The 15399-nt window shown below is 45.0% G+C and overlaps 1 protein-coding gene across 1 annotated transcript in view; it reads right to left on the minus strand.

Moving 5' to 3' along the window:
* Nucleotides 1–4027: 4027 nt before the first annotated feature.
* Nucleotides 4028–15399, minus strand: part of LOC149440289 (uncharacterized) — a 70996-nt gene continuing 59624 nt past the window's right edge. The window contains exon 5 of the mRNA XM_089658824.1: nucleotides 4028–6140. Within this exon, the coding sequence (XP_089514950.1) occupies nucleotides 5066–6140 (1075 nt within the window). The 3' untranslated portion in view covers nucleotides 4028–5065. The remainder of the gene's footprint in view (nucleotides 6141–15399) is intronic.

Below are 15399 nucleotides of genomic sequence, written 5' to 3' on the forward strand. Positions count from 1 at the left end.
ACAGGTGGGCACTGGTGGGTGCATTGCTGGGCACAGGTGGGCGCACTGTTGCGCACAGGTGGGTGCATTGCTGGGCACAGGTGGGCGCACTGCTGGGCACACGTGGGTGCATTGCTGGGCACAGGTAGGCGCACTGCTGGGCATAGGTGGGCGCATTGCTGGGCACAGGTGGGCGCACTGCTGGGCACAGGTGGGCGCATTGCTGGGCACAAGTGGGCGGAACTTGTGTGTGGCACAGGTGGGCACCGATCATCAGGGCACTGATGATCAGTGACCCTGATGATCGGTGCCGATCCCTGTTCTGACAACTGCCGGTTTTCGGCAGTACTTTCCTCACGATCTGACAGCGTGAGAAAAGTGCAGCCGAGAACCGGCATTTGCATTTCCCGGTGATCAGCGTGTCATTGGACACGGCTGATCACGTGGTAAAAGGTCGCTGTGATTGGCCTTTTACCATGTCACGTGATCAGCTGTGTCCGCAGGACACAGCGATCACGGAGATCGCCCGGTGCGCGCCCCCGGAGGTGCGCAGGAGAGCGCGTTCTCTTCCTCTTCCTCTCTTCCTCCTGGCGTGCCCACTGAGATGGCTCTGCGTGCCATAGGTTCGCCATCACTGGCTTAGGACCAGTAGAATACAAGAAGGTGCTAGTGATTTTTCAGGTCCCGTGATATTTGTGCAAATGTTAATAAAAATATATATATATTTTCACAAAAAAAATACATAAAAGTCATTGTTAGCCGAGACAAACAACAAAACTCACAAAATTCCCGCTAACTTCCCACTAAATCTAAAACTGGACTGCGGTAATCAATAAGAAATATTTGTACATTTTAGATTGCGCCTTTTTGGGAAATGGTGAAAATCAAATATTTGCAAAACTGTAAATGTGCAATTTAGTCTAAAAATCTGAAGGTTATAATTTTTCACTTAATATTTCCAGACTTTGTAAATGACCCCCAAACCAGACATTTTCTGGAAGCATAGAACCAGTGGAATAATAAAAAGTGCTACAGATATATTAGACCCGCAATAGTTGGGCAAACGTTTATCCAATCTCTATTTTCACTAAAAATACACTAAAATCATTATTAGAGACATAAACACAACACAACGTACAACATTCCTGCTATAGTCCTACTAAGGCCTCGTTCACACAGGAAATCCTATAGTGTACGCCCTGCCAGGCCTCGGTTCCCCACACGGTGATGGACACGTGCTGTGCGGTCCCATTGGTGTCATTGGGGATTCAGAGACTGCATGGAGGACACAGCTGCTGCTCCCACCCTGACATCCATGAGGGTGCACAGCCCTGAATGCAGACAGTGTGACTTCTGGGACATGCATCCACATGGATGTCAGATTGAGATCAGCAGCTGTGTGTGTGCAGCCGCTGCGTGCCAATTGGCATCAATGGGACTGGTTGTACAGGGATACACAGAGCACCACTGTATACACATGTGGGTGAACAAGGCCTGACATGGGCCTATGCTGTAATGTGCCCTGTAAGGATGAGGCACCACTTTTTTATTATTTTAATTGTTTTTATAATTTTATTGTATTTATTTTTTTGTGGGGGAGGGGGGTGGTTAGATATCAGAGGACTAAAGAAATCCTCAGAGTCCTCAATGCAACCTCAGCTGCACTGTAGATGAATAAATAGGAGTCTACTGTACAGAGGCTTCTATTCATTCATGAAACTAAAGCACAGAAAACACTCTTTACTATGCTTCAGTGATGAATGAACACAGGAGTGATCGGTACTGATCACTCATTGTGTTCATTCAGGAAGGGGCTGGTAAACATGACATTCCAACCCCCACTCTCCATGCTGAACACCACACTGATCTCCCACTCCAGCAGCAGCTACAGCCATGGGCGGGGGTAGAGGGGAAGCTGGCCAGCAGCACTGCAGGGAAGGTGCTTCAGGGGATCAGTAAGAGGTCTAAGGACAAGGGGGGAGTCTGAGCGGCAGAGGGAAATATTTAGACATTTTGATTCCCCGTGGCTCCCCTGCAGCAGCTGAAGCTGGTGGGAGGGGAGAGGAGAAGAGGCCAGCAGCAGGGAAGCTAAAGGTAGATCTGTGCTGTGGGCGAGCAATGGGTGCTGCGAGGGGGATTAGTGCTGCGGGGGGGATGTTAGAGGTGCGGGGAACCATCCTAGAGGACAGGCAGAGGGTCTGTGGAGTGGAGGGAAGCTCAGGAGACCATGAGGTTATAGCAGAAGGGGAAAGCCATGGACATACGTCGTACTGACCTGGCCAGCTGGAAGCAGTTCTATAGGTCAGTACAACACCCATCCATGGCAGCACAAGGGTTAATGATCACCTCGGGGGGGTTTAGGGCACCAACATTTTCCATCATTTCATCAGCACACACCATTCTAAGGATGGACATGTTGGGTGTCTATTTACTCAGCACAACCTCGTATTTTACATTTTACCCCACAAAAAAAGTAAAATCTTACATTTGTGTTCTCTAATATAACATTTAGTGTATTTATTTACTGACATTTAATCTTGATAAATCATTGAGCTTAATCATGTGAAATACAAAACTGGAACTACCACCATTTTATTCTCCAGGGCCTCTGATGTCACAGAATAGATGTTTGGGGGTTTATCTCATCTTCAGGACCAAAATCTGCATTTTCCCATGTGTGCAAAATCATGCAGAAACAGCTCTGGCAGTGAGAGGGTTAATGTGGGCTAGATGGGATCACTCAGCTGGGGTGACATTAGAGCTCCCCCTAGCTGCAGCCTGGTAATAACATTGCTGGGAGGTCTATTCATTTCTCTGCTCCATACTTCCCGTCTTTATAGAAACGTCTCCTGACATTTGGGGGTCTATTCATAGAATGTTTGTATAGCAATTCCCTCAGTGAGAGTTCATGTCCATTCCTCCTGTGTGAATGGGGGAACCAATGTTATTAGGATCACATCTGAGCTGCTGGAATGTCTTCCATTGATGGAAAATACATTGAAAACTTCTTCTCCTGCCATCAATGGCCAACCCGGTCCCACACTTCATCCATGTCTTTGGGGGCCTCTGATCTCCTTATGAACTGTTTCTTCCATGATGAAGATCAGCCATGGAGTATATCTGAGGTGTATATCAGGGTGTGCTTCTTCCCCACATGAGAGCTGGGATGTCCAGCAACATTCATCTAGAAGACATTTCCCGCACTCAAGGCACTAATACACCTCCAGGGTTGTGTGGGATCCCTGATGTACAGGAAGACAGGACTTCAGTGAAGAACATTTCCCTCACTCAGGACAGGAAAATGGCTTCTCCCCTGTGTGGGACCCCTGATGTACAGGAGGACAGTGTCAAGGATTCGTTAAACGATCACACTGTCACGTGTCCACCACACGCCACGCCCACAGCGACTAGCTAACCGTGACGCACGCGTGCGGCCGCGACAGGGTGGTAAAGAGGGGATAATAAAGGGATTTACACTTAAATATCTCAAACCATATATAAGATCAGCCGTGATACCTTTTCACAGCCCACACTACCTCTGGCCACCACCAGATGGAGACTCCACTCCAATCCAGCTGGTTGACCACACACTGGCAGATAGGATCTTACATACAACCTGGTGCCCTGATTAGAGTTGAGGACCAGCTTAGTAATCACACACCCTTCTAAAGGTCCCTTCAGCTATCCTAGCTTGAACCCCGGTGTTGATAACCCTTCCACTGTCCACACCCCCCCACACCAGACGCACCACAAAGGTAGCCTGCCACCACCCAACAGTTTATCCACAGAATGGTCTGTTGAGACACCACACACACACAGATCTCCGTCTGGCAGATCTGTTACCTTTGCAATCTGCATGCAATCTGCCCACTCACAGTGCAGTTGCATACAGATTGGCAATGAGCTTGACCGAGCATTTTAAAGGCACTAAAATACAATACAATATGACCCAATCTAATCTCTCTGATCTAATCTCTCTGATCTAATCTCTCCAATCTAGTCTCTCCGAAGATATGAGCACGTGCTTAAATACTCAGAAGTTCGCTAATTAATTTTAAGATTTAATTTCCCAAAGTGGGCGGTGCATAAAATATGTACAAAATATAAAAGGTTACAGAAAATACAAAAGATATAAGAAGACACACAAATGACTAATTACTATAAAATAAAAGGGAATAAAAAGACAGAATAACACTTTACTCTGCGGCTGGAGCAAGCCAGAAACTTAGCAATCCATTGGTCAATCCAACCAGCTCCGTACGGATCACAAATGTCCATGTACCCAATTTATTGGGATTAGTACATGGGCAGGACATTAGTCTTCGGCCAATTGACTCTGGGGGAGGTGGTCCTGACCTGCCCACAAGAGTTACTGTGTGTGGACCTGCCCAAGTTCAATTGGGCCAAGACTGGCCTGTACATCAAGTCGGGGATTGGATTTCTGACACCAGCGTGTCAGCCCGATCGCAACAGTACCAAACACCCTCCGACTGTCGCACCCCCGCGTCATCTAATCATTCTATGCATTTTCCTGGCTTTCTCCCCAAGCCACAAATATGATTTTCATATGCAAATGTAGCGCACAGAATGGCCTGCACAAAAGAAGCTTGTTCATATCTCTGCAACTAATATTTCAGCTTTTATAAGAGATTAAACATCCCCCTTTGATGAATGCATATAGCTAGCTGTCCTGTCTCCTATAACAAATTCCTAAACTGGTTTTCCCAGCAGGTGATCATCTCATTAACACAAAGGTGTCACCTCCAGGAACCTGGCTTTAGACTAATTGATGCTAAATGATGATTGGGTCTGTAAGGCCTATGGAGTAATTGTGTATACATACACATCTGACCCCAGACCATTTGTTTGTACCTTCTATTAATTTCCCTACTGCCCAGGGGCTCAATGTACATCCTTAATGACCAGACTGTTCCTGCACACACCTTTGCAATGAAAGGGCCTGACATAATCTAATCTACTCACCTGTCATGGCTATGATACCATATTTCCACTCAAATCTTACATGTCCGTTACAATAAATTTTACATATCCGTTACAGACAGGACTTCAGTAAGGAACATTTCCCTCACTCAGGACAGGAATATGGCTTCTCCCCTGTGTGAGATTTCTGATGTTTGTGCAGACTGGACTTCACTGAAAAACATTTCCCGCACTCAGGACAGGAAAGTGGCTTCTCCCCCGTGTGAGATCTTTTATGTTTACAAAGACTGGACCTGTCTGAAAAACATTTCCCACACTCAGGACAGGCATACGGTTTCTCCCCAGTATGAGTTCTCTGATGTATGTAAAGATTAGACTTCTGTGTAAAACATTTCCCGCACAAAGTACAGGAATACGGCTTTTCACCAGTGTGAGATCTCTGATGTCTGGAAAGATCGGACTTCTGTGAAAAACGTTTCCAGCACTGAGAACAGGAATATGGCTTTTCCCCTGTGTGAGATCTCTGATGTTTGTAAAGACTGTATTTTTGTGAAAAACATTTCCCGCATTCAGGGCAGGAATACGGCTTTTCCCCCATGTGAGAGCTCTGATGTATGTAAAGTTGGGACTTCCTTGAAAAACATTTCCCGCACTCAAGGCAGGAATAAGGCTTCTCCCCCGTGTGCAATCTCTGATGTGTGTAAAGATTAAATTTATGTGAAAAACTTTTCCCGCACTCAGAACAGGAGTGTGGCTTTTCACCTGTATGAGATCTCTGATGTGTGTAAAGATTAGCCTTCCTTGAAAAAATTTTCCCACACAGAGGACAGGAATATGGCTTTTCAACCGCATGAGACTTCTGATGTCCGACAAGTTTTGATTTTTCTACAAAACATTTCCCACACTTAGAACAGGAATATGGCTTCTCCCCTGTGTGAGATCTCTGATGTTTGTACAGACTAGATTTTTGTGAAAAACTTTTCCCGCATTCAGGGCAGCAATATGGCTTTTCCCCCATGTGAGAGCTCTGATGTATGTAAAGATGGGACTTCTTTGAAAACCATTTCCCACACTCAGGACAGGAATATGGCTTCTCCCCCGTGTGTAATCTGTGATGTGCGTACAGATTGGATTTATGTGAAAAACTTTTCCCGCACTCAGGACAGAAAAACGGCTTTTCACCTGTGTGAGATCTCTGATGTGTGTAAAGATTAGCCTTCCTTGAAAAAGATTTCCCGCACTCAGGACAGGAATATGGCTTTTCAACCGCATGAGACTTCTGATGTCCAACAAGTTTTGATTTTTCTATAAAACATTTCCCACACTGAGAACAGGAATACAGCTTCTTCCCCATGTGCAATCTCTTATGATGATAAAGGTTAGACTTATCTGAAAAACATTTCCCACATTCAGAACAGAAATATGGCTTCTCTCCTGTGTGAGATCTCAGATGTTTGTACAGACTGGACCTAGCTGAAAAACATTTCCCACACTCAGGACAGGAATGTGGCTTCTCCCCTGTGTGAGATTTTATATGCAAATTAAGATGGGATTTATAATGGAAACCCTTCCCGCACTCAGTACAGGAGAAGCTCTTCCCTGTTGGAAGGCCGGCCCGGTCCCGCACAGTCTGAGGATCCTCAGGATACGAGGAATCCGATGGTCCATCTACACTGGGTGGTGCCGGATGGACATTGGAGGGAGCCGGGTTTTCTCCTGGACTATACTGTGTGATGTCCTCATCTTCTACTTTCCAGTCTGGAGACAAAGTGAGACAATCCTCGGAGGTTTTCCTCATCTCCCGGCCATGGACTAAAATACAAAGACAAAGAGGATTACTAGACAGGAGCTGATTGGTTCCCCCAAACCAGGACTCCGCCCACATCAGGCAGCTTGGTCTCTGAGGAGCTTACAATTCCACCCTCAAGGGAACTAGGAAATGGCTCCTCTGATCTCCTACCAGGTCATTTCTTTATTCATGGACCTTAGTCAGAGAGTGAGGAAACAACCAGAACTGTCTTTTATAGGAGGGACAGTGATGAGGGGATTATAGGACGAGGGTCCCCACCCCCTCTATCACTCATCACCATCTTCCCAACACAAGAAGTACTGCACTTCCTTATTTAGTCCATGATTTAGTCATGAAGAACAGCGGGGCTGAGCCCCACCAGAGGTCAGAGAGTGAGGATGGGGGGAGAACAACCAAGATGAAGACTGGACTGATCCTAAAGACCACCATCATTGGGGTATTGACTCCTCCCTCATTATCACTTTCTGTTTAAGGGTCCAAAGTTGGAGGATGTTATCACATTAGTATCACCATGTAAAAGTCTGTGCTCCAATCACATCATCTGATATAAAATGTCCAGCTGGTAGAAAATGGGAGTGAAAGAAGTAAGGCCGATGTAATGTACAACTTATTATACAGGATACAAAAGTTCGGACTGTACAATATCAGAATGATGTAATGTACAACATAGAGTATACAGTTGCAAGAAAAAGTATGTGAACCCCTTGGGATTACGTGGAGTTTTGCATGAATTGGGCATAAAATGTGCTCTGAACATCATCTAAGTCACAACAATAGAAGAACACAGTCTGCTGAACATAATACTACACAAACATTAGATGTTGCCATGGTTTAATTGCACATAACATGTAAACATTCACAGTGCAGGGAGGAAAAAGTATGTGAACCTTTGGACTTAATAACTGGTTGACCCTCCTTTGGCAGCAATAACCTCAACCAAACATTTCCTATAGTTGCAGATCAGACCTGCACAACGATCTGGAGTAATTTTGGACCACTCCTCTTCACAAAACTGTTTCAGTGTAGCAATATTCTTGGGATGTCTGGTGTGAATCGCTCTCTTAAGGTCATGCCACAGCATTTCAATCGGGTTGAGGTCAGGACTCTGACTGGGCCACTCCAGAAGGTGTATTCTGTGCTGTTGCAGCCATTGTTTTGTTGAATTACTTGTATGCTTTGGGTCACTGTCCTGTTGCATCAACCAGTTGTCGGACAGATGGTCGTACGTTTTCCTGCAAAATGTCTTGATAAACTCTGGAATTCATTTTCCCATCAATGACAACAATCCGTCCAGGCCCTGAGGCAGCAAAGCAGCCCCAAACCATGATGCTCCCTCCGCCATGTTTTACAGTGGGGATGAGGTTTTGATGTTGGTGTGCTGAGCCTTTTTTTCTCCACATATAGTGATGTGTGTTCTTCCCAAACAACTCAATCTTGGTTTCATCTGTCCACAGTATATTTTGCCAGTAGTGCTGTGGAACATCCAGGTGCTCTTTTGCAAACTTCAAACGTGCTGCAATATTCTTTTTGGACAGCAATGGCTTCCTCCGTGGTGTCCTCCCATGTACTCCATTCTTGTTTAATGTTTTCCTTATTGTAGATGTGTCAACAAAAATGTTAGCATGTGCCAGAGATTTCTGCAGGTCTTTAGCTGACACTCTGGGATTCTTCTTTAACTCATGCAGCATTCTGAGCTGTGCTCTTGCAGTCATTTTTACAGGACGACCGCGCCTAGGGAGAGTAGCAACAGTGCTAAACTTTCTCCATTTGTAGACAGTCTGTCTTACCGTGGACACATGAACATCAAGGCTTTTGGAGATACTTTGTACCCTTTCCAGCTTCATGCAAGTCAACAATTCTTGATTGTAGGTCTTCTGAGAGCTCTTTTCTGCGAGGCATGGTTCACATCAGACAGTGCTTCTTGAAACCAGTAAACCCAAAACAGGTGTGTGTTTTTTAAGGGCAGGACAGCTGTCAGCAACACATCCAATATCATCACACTGATTGGAGTCAAGGTTGGCTCACTCCTGGCTCCAATTAGCTCTGGGAGAAGTCTTTAGGCTAGGGCCTCACATACTTTTTCCTCCCTGCACTATGAATGTTTACATGTTATGTGCAATTAAACCATGGCAACATCTAATGTTTGTGTAGTATTATGTTCAGCAGACTGTGTTCTTCTATTGTTGTGACTTAGATGACGTTCAGAGCACATTTTATGCCCATTTCATGCAAAATTCCATGTAATTCCAAGGGGTTCACATACTTTTTCTTGCAACTGTATAGTGCAGGGGTCAGGAGTATGTAATGTACAACAGAGTATATAGTGCAGGGGTCAGGAGTATGTAATGTACAACATAGAGTATATAGTGCAGGGGTCAGGAGTATGTAATGTACAACATAGAGTATATAGTGCAGGGGTCAGGAGTATGTAATGTACAACATAGAGTATATAGTGCAGGGGTCAGGAGTATGTAATGTACAACATAGAGTATATAGTGCAGGGGTCAGGAGTATGTAATGTACAATATAAATTATACAGTGTAAGGGTCAGGACTCATAATATTGGTATTCAGTAATCAGTGGAAGATTAAATGTTTCCTGTAGACAAGTTGCAGAGATCCCACACCGCTGCCTCCCATCTCCTGAGACTGCACTCAGTGACTTGGGTCTGAGACACTACAGACATATCTCTCCACCCGACACAAGTAACAAATACTGGGAGAATTGCTATGTCACCACCATGAGGAACAAGATCAAAAGAACATGTCCAGGTGCCTAGGTCTAGTAACATTTACGGTGAAAATGAACATATTTCTGCCAGCTGAACCCCAGAACCTCCATAAATCCAGTCTAGATACATAAATTGTGTCTGCAGCACAGAGAAGGAAGATTATCCGAGAGAAATCCAGGAATACAGGACGGGGAACACAGCTCAGGAAAGTGACCAGGGGATTACAGGCTGATATCACCCAGTCCCCGCCCTACTCTGGACCAATCAGTGAGCAGTATGGGTGGAGGAATGGATTTAGTGTTCATGACCCACCTGTGCTGATCTCTGTAGGAGTGTCCTCCTCTATAAATGTCCCCGTTATTCCATCCTCCTCCATAGACTGCTGATCATCCCTCACATACGCCTCTTCTTCTTCTGCTTTCACCTCAAATTCTATATCGATTGGATCTCCACTCTAAATCAAGAAAATATCACATAAAAATATCCACTTATCACCCCTACAAGTCCATGTTCTAGATTTTCCATCCCACCAACCTTGCAATGGTGAGGGATGGTGTGACCTTCCTGTGTGGAATCCCGGGAATACAGAGGACGGGGACATCTCTCTGGTGGGTTCCTGGTATTAGGTGGCTCCATCATATCCTTGTGTCCTTCTGAAAACTCCTCCCTCACTCCATACTCCTCATCCTCCTCTTTATACTCTTCTTTAACATCAATATTATCATCCCCGAGGATTCCACTCTGAAAGATATAATAAAACATTCATTGTAACAAACATGCTGTGTATAAATCACAACTACCAATAATTGTCATCATCTACCTGATGATGGTGAGGGATGGTGTGACCTTCCTGTGTGGAATCCCGGGAATACAGAGGACGGGGACATCTCTCTGGTGGGTTCCCATGACTGGATCCATCTGTAGGAAACACACACACTGACTGAATCCATTGTTTCTATGTGTTTATCAGATGATGGGGGATCTAGGTGGATCCTCCGTACTGCTCTCTCCTTTACAATAAAGTCTCCTCTTACCCGGTGATGTGAGGGGCGGCTGATTGTCCATCATGACGTCCTTGTAGAGATCCTTGTGTCCTTCTAAATACTCCCACTCCTCCATGGAGAAATAGACAGTGACACCCTGACACCTTATAGGAACCTGACACACACAATGATACAGTCACCATCCAGACACATCCCTTGTCTGTTACTGGAGAATGTCCCAGAATTCCCGGCACCGCTCACCTCTCCTGTCAGCAGCTCCATCATGTTCTTGATGACTTCTAGAATCTTCTGCATGCTGTGTCTCTCAGGGTTTAGGGAGTCACATGGAGGCACTGTGATGGTCATATGATCACCTGACTTCAGAAGAGGAAATCTCTATATTGAGGAACCAATAGGAATATCATGTTAGACTCCCAGAATCCTCCTCACCTCTCCGGTCAGGTCTGTGTTTCATTAATAGAGATAAGAGTGATGTCATGTGACCTCCCAGAATCCTCTTCACCTCTCCGGTCAGGTCGTATTTTATTAATAGAGATGAGTGATGTCATGTGACCTCCCAGAATCCTCCTCACCTCTCCGGTCAGGTCTGTGTTTTATTAATAGAGATAACAGTGATGTCATGTGACCTCCCAGAATCCTCCTCACCTCTCCGGTCAGCAGGTAGATGATCTCCAGGGTGAGGTTTAGTATCTTCTCAGTCATGTGACTCCGGTCCTCCTCCATCCTCATTGGTGCCATCATGTGATCTATACAGGTCTCCTTGTAGACGGATAACTTTGGGAAATGAAAGTAAGAATGATTTGGATGGTATTGGTCACACAATAATAGGATGTGGATGTGAGGGGGGAATAGGAGGGTTGCTGGACATTGAAGAACTACTCCCCCCATGGGAAGATGTTTAGTCGGGACTGTTTAGTATTTGTTACACTTTGGAGGTCCCAGGACCCTCTTGACCTGCCAGATCAGAAATCCCCTTTTCTCTGTTGGGTTTGTTTGGTCTCTGAACTGGTTTTGATGAGTTTTAGATCTTCAGACAAGGAATGATAAATATGATCCTTCCTTTGACATGTTTCCTCTGAGGCAGTGCTGTGAGGTCAATGTTGGGTCATCGTGGTGTCCAGGAAGGGGAACTTGCTGACTATTGGCTGGATTTACTGGCTAATCAGGATAATTGCCAGAACTCCGGCTGCAAGGCTCCAATCTCTGACAGCTTTCTAACTGACAGGAGTGATGTCACTGTCACTCTCTGCAGTATGAGAAGGGATTGGATAGAATAGAAGGATGGTGCTGGTGGAGGAGAGAGCTGTGAGGGAGGGGTCTGGTCTCCTTCCTCCAATGGTAGCCCAGTATGGGTAGGAGGAGGATGGCAGGGGGTAGGGTCTTGTTTTCATCATTGGCAAGTATACTGTAGTACACACGACATTGTACAGAGTGGTGGTGGGTTCCTGGGGCTCTGAATTCCAGCACCGGGCACTGCCAGAGCCTGTGTCATGGGAGGTATTGGAGTGTCTCCTGAAGATGTTCAGCACTGACCCCTGACTACCTTTTAGTTGATAATTCACCAACAGACCTCCTCTAAGAATGAGTTCCCACCAAGGGGTGAAAGACTTCCCTTCTTCATTCCACTTGGTATCTTGGAAAATGTTATTTGACCGGTCAGATGATAAGAAGATGAAGGTTGCCTTCCTTTCCTGGTAGGAGTTCTGTAAGAAGGTCTGGAAAATAGGTTCAGGTGGGAGGACAACCAGAGACCAAGAGCCCCCCTCCCTACCTCAGAGTCCCATGAGCCCTACAACCTTCTCTTCCCTCAGAGATATGCTACCTGCCAACCCTATCAACCCAGATTTCACCATCTACTCTACACCCTCAGGGGTCCCAAAGTCTCTCATCCTTAGTACCTCCTGAGAGTCCTCTCAGCTCCCCTTCATCCCTCAGACCCCTCATTTTTTTCCTCCTTCTGACACCAATGATGGAACATATTCTTCATGGCCGGCTGGGGAATGTTTTGTTCCGGGTAGAGAAGAAAAATCTGTTTGGCTGCACATCCAAAAAAATAAATCACCTTTATTTGGACATATTCAAACCAGACCCTCCACAATGTATAAAAGAGGGAACATAGCACTTCAGTGGTGATTACTCTTCATTCATTTGGAATGTTTTCTTCCTCCTGACCAGCAATGTAAGGGGCTCTATGCTCCATACTCCTGACCCCGGCACTCCATCATTGTGTTGGCTGCATAGTGTAATGATTGCCCATTGGCTGCCTGTGTAGTGTCATCATTGCCCTTTGTAGGCCATGTATGGTCAGGATGGTCCTTGTCTTGTCTATTTATTGTCAGTGCTGTTTGTTTAGAGGACCATATTACTAGAATTTATCTCCACAATGAGGAGAATGTTCCGGCCCCGGAAGTGGGGGAATGTTCTGCCCCTGAAGGGGTTCATCTGGGTTCCCACACTATATATGTGTGTATCATCATCTGCTGGAGATAAAAGATGTCACAGTGACTATGGAGGAAGAGGACGGATGTGACTGTGGAGGAAGAGGACAGACATGACTATGGAGGAAGAGGACGGACGTGACTATGGAGGAAGAGGACGGACGTGACTATGGAGGAATATGGAGGAAGAGGACGGACGTGACTATGGAGGAAGAGGACGGACGTGACTATGGAGGAAGAGGACGGACAGGACTATGGAGGGAGAGGACGGACATGATGGGGGTTACTGGGTGGAAATAGGAAATCTTATTACCTCTGCTGCCACTTCCACCAATGTCTACTCTTCTTTGAGCCACATGAAATGTCCTGTCTTTGTTCAGATCACTTCCTGTCTGTACCTGACATCACTTCCTGTCTGTATTCCATAGAGACTTCCTGTCTGGGTTTACATGAGATCACCACCTTGTGGAGTTCAGAGGAACTGCAGCCCTCAAAATGTCTCATAATAGCCATTCCTGTATATTATCTACCTTTGAGGGCTACCACAGAAGATCAACAATTATTTTAAAAAGTAAGAAAAATAAATCTAGATCTTTTGCAACCAATTGTTTATGTAATAAAATATCTTTGTTAAAGAAAAGTCTTAAAGACACAGAACACAAGTTAAAAACAAAAGGTAAACCCAATGAAACAGATACCTCCGAAATGTATATTTTTGTTGAAGAAAATGCAAATATACATCCTAAAGTATAAAAATAAATATCAATCCACTGATAATGAAGATGTTAGACATAAATGACAAGGATGTAATGGTCACAGAGGAATGGTGGTGGAGATCTCTCAAAGTAAGAACACTTCCTTGAATGGTTCTATAAATAAAGAATGAATCCTGGAGGGAATAAAGCTGTAAAGCAATAAATAATATATAAACTGGGCCATCCACTTCATCCATAAAGACATTGTGATTGAAGATCTTCTAGATCACATAGAAGGAGGACTCATCCATGATTTCATACATTTGTTTGGAAGGATAGAACAATCCTCAGAAGGGAACATGTAGGATGACAGGAAAGGCTCCTGACTGGTGAGATCCTCCAAACATAATGATGACATCCATGAACTGGAGCGAGCTCGTTGGGGTGATAAAGCCAATCTGGAAACACTGTGTAGACGTTCTCCAAGAACTCAGCACACTCCAGGTGTGGAGAAAGTCTCCAGGTGGGTTTAGCCTGTCATTTATCATAGGTAGACATGTCCACACATGGACTTCCACAGGGACCACCAAGACTACATATATAACTTGGAGGTACCTGTAATGGAATATATAACTTGTAGTGTCCCCAGGTCTCCAGGTGGGTTTAGCCTGTCATTTATCATAGGTAGAAATGTCCACACATGGACTTCCACAGCGACCCCCGAGACTACATATAGAACCTGTACAGTGTCCCCAGGTCTCTAGGTGGATTTATCCTGTAATTAATAATGCACAAATGTCCATATATATGGATTTACAGGGACCATCAATGCCAACTATGCATGGCTTGGATGTCTCCCATATTACGAGGAGTCCATAAAGCACATGACCACAGAAAGATAAAAAAGCCCACTCACTGTCATGGAACTTCAGACTGAAGGAACTTCAATCCAGTTACATTGTTCATTTTTTGCACATAAGCACCAAGTTGGTATTGGTGGATCACAAGCAATAAATGGGAGCATGGGGGAGGGGAGAGGGGAGGAATAGAAGAAGGAGAAAGAGGAAAGACCTTAGTCAAGGAGTAGGTATAAGAAGTAAGGGGGAGGGGGGTTCTCCACAATTGGGGGTATTCACTCGAGGTGTAACCACACAGCACAGAGTGGGCAGGGAGGCTCCAGGCACAAGAGTCCGGGGAGAACAAGATTTGCACAGGGTGGATAAACAATATAGGAAAGCGATTTTAAAATCATTGACCTTTCCAGAGTTCTTGGAAGCAGTTAAAGATTTGTATTTATCTGCCTCTACGTTGGCCCTGAAAGCATTACATTCTAGAAACAATAGACAAGATGATCATTGTGATGGACTGATTAAAGCTTGGTCCCAGCTCTCCAGAAAGGAGCATAGAGATCTGAGATTATGTTGCCCTATGGGAGGAAAGTCATGGAAAGGATATTGAATAGTGATGGACTGAACATCTCCCTGTTTGGTTCGCAATCAAACATCCAAACCTACAGAGTGTTCAACCACAAACTTTTAACATGAACAATATACTGAGCAGTATCTTCCAGCATCTGAGTATGTGATAAGATCCCGCTCAGTTACTACATTCCGGCATGAGTTATATATTAGACAGTCGATCCCCATTTGTCAGTATTAGGTCTAGAATATGATCACCTTGGGTTGGACTTTTTACTGTTTTAGAGAAGCCCCATTCAGTGCTTCCATTACATCCCTGCTCCTGCTTGTAATAGCAGTTTGAGAATTCCAGTTAATATCAGGCGTGGTGACGTCACCCATAA

Source organism: Staurois parvus, unplaced genomic scaffold (assembly GCF_062004578.1).
Source record: "Staurois parvus isolate SC_StPar_1 unplaced genomic scaffold, SC_StPar_1.0 ptg001098l, whole genome shotgun sequence".
NCBI lineage: Eukaryota > Metazoa > Chordata > Amphibia > Anura > Ranidae > Staurois > Staurois parvus.